Below are 4,740 nucleotides of genomic sequence, written 5' to 3'. Positions count from 1 at the left end.
TCAAGGATTATAAGAGAGGATCATAAAAGGAATATAATATATTGAGAAAGGCTAAGGGAACCCATGTAATAGGATCCCGGGTATGATCCCTCAAACGATAAATGAGAACGAAAGTTAATCGAACCGTATAACAGATCAGCGGTCATTAGCCAAGTAATTAGGAGTTAATCAAAGAGGTTAATGATGATGATGTCATCACACCAACAAGAAGAGGACAAGTGTGGGAGGATGACATGGGAAGATGACATAAGCATGACCAAAAGAGAAGTGTGTTGTTGGTTGATTCTAAGCCACACAAAATTTACCATGGTTAAAAGGTTAATTATCAAACAAAACAACATCAACCAAGCCAAAACAAATCATAAACATCAAAAAACACAAAACACTTCCATTTTCAAGAAGAGCTCTCGACTTTGTCCATTTCAAAGGAAGAAAAAAACTCAAATCCTAGTTCCAAGCTTTGTTAATTAGTGAGGTAATTATCTAAGGTTCCTTGTACATAGATATGGATATCCTATAAGTTTAAGCTTCAAATTCCTTCACAATCTCTTCCAATAATTCAAGGAAAAAGATGGTGAATAGTAACTTTCAAAAAATAACTTTAGTTTTCTTGAATTTTTATGAAATTTTAAGGTTATACAAGCAAGGATCAAGGTTCTTTAGGCATTCAAAGCTCTTGTGTTGTGTTAAGAAGCTTCAAGAAGGTATAAACTCCAAACCCTAGCTTTAGTTTTGAGTATTTAGGAATGGTTATGATTGATATAGTATATGTGAAGCATGATGCTTGTTTGTTTAAAGTTTGGTTGAGTTTGTAGAGATTTTGATGGTTGAATCTTGGTTATTAGTTAATGAACCTTAATATGGTTAGTAGCTTTTGTTGTGATTGAATGAGTTGGTTAAAACATGAAGTAATGGACTGATGTGGTGAGGTTTGGAGGGATTTTGGGTTGTAATGTTGATTGTGGGTTGATTGTGGATTGATTTGGAGTTGTACAAATTTGGTAATCGCGTAAACATAGCCGTCGTAATGTCCGATTATCCTAGACTGTTTTAGTTCATAACAGCAGGACCCAAGAACTCACTGTTAGGTTTTGACCATTTCCATGATTAGATAGTTCATATTACGAGCTTCGTTTTGATATGTGGTACGCTTGAATCCGATGTACGGTTTAGGAGAAACGACCGTTTTAAGTAACGGCGTTTCGCGAACGAACTATTTCCCCTCGTCTTACTTTGAAACCTTGGTTAAGGACCTTAAATGACTAATTGGGATATGAAACAATTATGTTAAGTGGATTAGGCAGTTGGTAAGGTACTCGCGAAAGAATCGCCTTAAAACTCTTAATGGTTAATTTATTAAAAATGGTGGAGCCGAGGGTACTCGAGCGACTTAAGAGAATCGTAAAGCGCGAAAGCGAACGTTAGGGGTCTAATTGGTTAAAGTCTAGTTTCTTAAGCGACCGGGGTTTAATTCCGACTTATGTTGTTGTTCATAGGTTACCGGACCCACTCTAAGCTTAAGTCTACCCCGGAGCACTCAGGCAAGTTTTTTACCCGTTATACTGTTGTTGTGATGTATATATATGTATATGCATTATCTTGTGATAGATGCATGTTGGTTAATTAGCAAATCTTGTGATATATTGGAGCATGTGATATGGTATATATGCATGTCTGTTTCGTAATCTTGATATATATTGTTGATTCAATTGCTTATAAGTTGCATAATATCTATGCTAGAGATAAGTAGTAGTTGCGTATACCCTTGGTATAGGGGACCCAAATGTGAACATTTTCTAAAACCGGGAGTCGATGTTCCCGAGTATAATATATATATATATATATATATATATATATATAGATATAGTTTTCAAAACTATATATATATATATAGATATAGTAGATGTTCCAGCAATGACATTACTGAGTACTTTTTTTTATCGTAGGTAACCCGCAGCTGCTACCCTTCGGGTGCGCAGCGGGTAAACCCTACGGCCTCACGTAATAGCCTGCAAATCACGTGAACCACGGTAAACCGCATTTAAGCGACAGACTTTGATTCAGGAGGCATAATCATAAATTCTCCTCCCATGGGATTCGAACTTGTGACAAAAAGGATAGTTATCCCCTTTTTAACCAACTTAGTCAACTCTTGTAGGCACATTACTTTCCCATTGATCTACACAGTACATATAGATAACCTTGTATAAATGGCATTGTATTGTTTGTACGTGCCTTTTCAAGCGGATAGGCAGACTAATGACTTTAAAAAAAAAGATAATAAGATTTCTACACCTCATGTTAATCTGATCATGAGTGTTGTTATATTTATCGTCATATTTATTATTTTTGTCAGGTTCAATTATATTCAAATATTTTTACATCATAAAATAATATATATCTATAACTTAATTTTTACGCCTAATGCTAACCTGATAACTTTCTCTACAAACTCAATTATACTTGTTACCTATATGAGCTCAACCATATTCAAATATTTATATCATAAAGTAATATATATCATCAACTTGATTTCTGCGGTTGTTATCTCTATCGAACTCAATCATTTTTATTATTTTTATTAAGCTCAATTACAGTTCAAGTTATTTTACACCACAAAAGACTCAATCATGTTTGTTATTTTTATCGGACTCAATCATGTTCAAGTTTTTTTACATCACAAAAATTATTTATATTAAAATGTGACAAAATGGTACAACATGATACATTTAATTTTTTAAACAAAATATGAAACATAGTATAAAAATATTTTTAAAATTAAAAAAATAAAATCTTTGAAAATTTGTTCCAGCAATAAAATATTAATTTTTAACTCTACAATTACAATAATTTTTGATCTGGCAAAAATAAAATGATAACATATTTTAAATAAATATGAATGCATGATTCCAGCAACACCAGGTTAAACATTCTTGTAAAATGGATCTTGAGAATTGCATCCCTCTGTATATACAGCTACATGTTACTAATAAGCTAAGCAGTTTGTTTCTGGAGATTCTTTCTAGAAGGAGATTCTTCCTCATTTATTGGCAGATCATCTAATAGCCATTCTTGTTGATTTAGGCTCCTAACAAAGGCTGCAAATGAAGGAATCAGGAGAAAATAAATCTGATCCCATCCTTTGATAGGTGAACAAGTCCACCGCCTGATCGCCCCCCCATTATTTCGTAATATTAGATTATGAAAGAAAATTAAGTTTCTGGGCCATGAACACATTCGTGAACATTGTGGTGAAGAGAAACTGATCATTACTTCTGTTAATATTGTTAAAATCATTCCATGCATTAGTTTTTTAGTGCTGAGGAGAGTAAAGCAGGGCACATTATATATTATATAATAAATTCTAAATTTATTTTTCTACATTTTGTTTTAACTTTTAACTGCATTACAAGTTGCAACAGCTTGCTATGAGCCAAGGACTACAGACAATTGAAAAAATTTACCCCTGTTATTAAAATATATGAAATTTCTATCAGTTTGAGATCTGTTATTATGAACTAGCATTCTGTCCTGTGAACAAAAAACACTTGCTACATGCTCAAACAGAATCATTGTCGTAATGTAATTAATTAGCAAAATAAAAGTGAGAGGTAAGACTCAAAATATTGTAGTTTCTGCATTATTCATGATCTAAATACATAAAAAAAATCGTTCAATCTTTTCTACTTATATGCTTATCTAGACAAGAAAGAATCTAAAAAAAAAACAATCACATATGATCAATAGTGCAACTAATCTTAAAGTTTTACATAAAAAATTCTTTCCACTACTAACTATTAGTCCGACTCTATGCCGATGCTGGTGCCCTTGCGGGTGCTGGCGCGGGAGAACTCCCGCCTTCAAAAACATTGTGTGCACGCAAAAGTGGCGGCATACTTGATCGTTGTGGGTGTAAATCAAGGATGTGGTTAATTCCATGAACAACAAGCTGGCGGGAAAGATATATATAAGGACGCGTGATAATTGCATTATCGATCTTAATTCTCGAAGGTAGAGTGCTGGTGATTAGAATAGTTTTCCAAGGAACTAGTGTTGGAAGGAGAGATAAGGGTTTTAAGTCGTAAAGATCGTGTAATGACGGGCTAATGTGGTAAGGAATCAGATGAGGGCTTATATAGCCTAATTGCGAGAGGGCAGCATCGTTAGGTGCAAACATTGTGGCGTTTACTGGGATATTGAGTCTGCCCTTTGATTGCTCTAACAATTTGATCCATATCTTGAAGTTGCCATCGCAACTAAACGTCTCGTAGTTGCTATTGCAACGTAGAGATTCAATTACCTTGTCTATTTGTTGATCGGAAGATTCATAAGATATAGTTGCAGAGATAGATGAGAGGAGGATGAGGATTGTTAGGAAAGGAAGGAGATTTAAAGCGTAGAATTTGGCCATGATATATATGTACTTGCTTCTCTGCTTAGCGTTTTCTCTAGACTCTAGGGTTCTATACGGAAGGAAGATTTATGACAGTGAAAATACAAGAGTTGGGTGCTGCTTATATAGAGAATAGAGTAGGGTACATCATGATTCCTATACTATCTCTGTTCGAAGAACCAAAGATCAACAACCGTTCAATCCTACTCTAATTCCATAAACACCCGCGCCCTAATCCTACTCGGACTAAGCTGCATAAAATTAGTACCTGAATAATAATAATAAATTTTAACACTTCACTATATAATAGTTTCATTATATTTAATGTGAGATATAAAATAGTTAAA

At 34.0% G+C, this 4,740-nt stretch overlaps 1 protein-coding gene across 1 annotated transcript; it reads right to left on the bottom strand.

The window, feature by feature from the left end:
- Positions 1-3,808: 3,808 nt before the first annotated feature.
- Positions 3,809-4,411, bottom strand: LOC141661056 (uncharacterized). The gene has a single exon (XM_074468038.1). It carries the CDS (start codon positions 4,409-4,411, stop codon positions 3,809-3,811), a length of 603 nt encoding a protein of 200 aa, XP_074324139.1.
- Positions 4,412-4,740: the final 329 nt, after the last annotated feature.

Source organism: Apium graveolens, chromosome 5 (genome assembly GCF_009905375.1).
Source record: "Apium graveolens cultivar Ventura chromosome 5, ASM990537v1, whole genome shotgun sequence".
Classification (NCBI taxonomy): domain Eukaryota; kingdom Viridiplantae; phylum Streptophyta; class Magnoliopsida; order Apiales; family Apiaceae; genus Apium; species Apium graveolens.
This window is presented reverse-complemented; position numbering and strand designations above follow the sequence as displayed.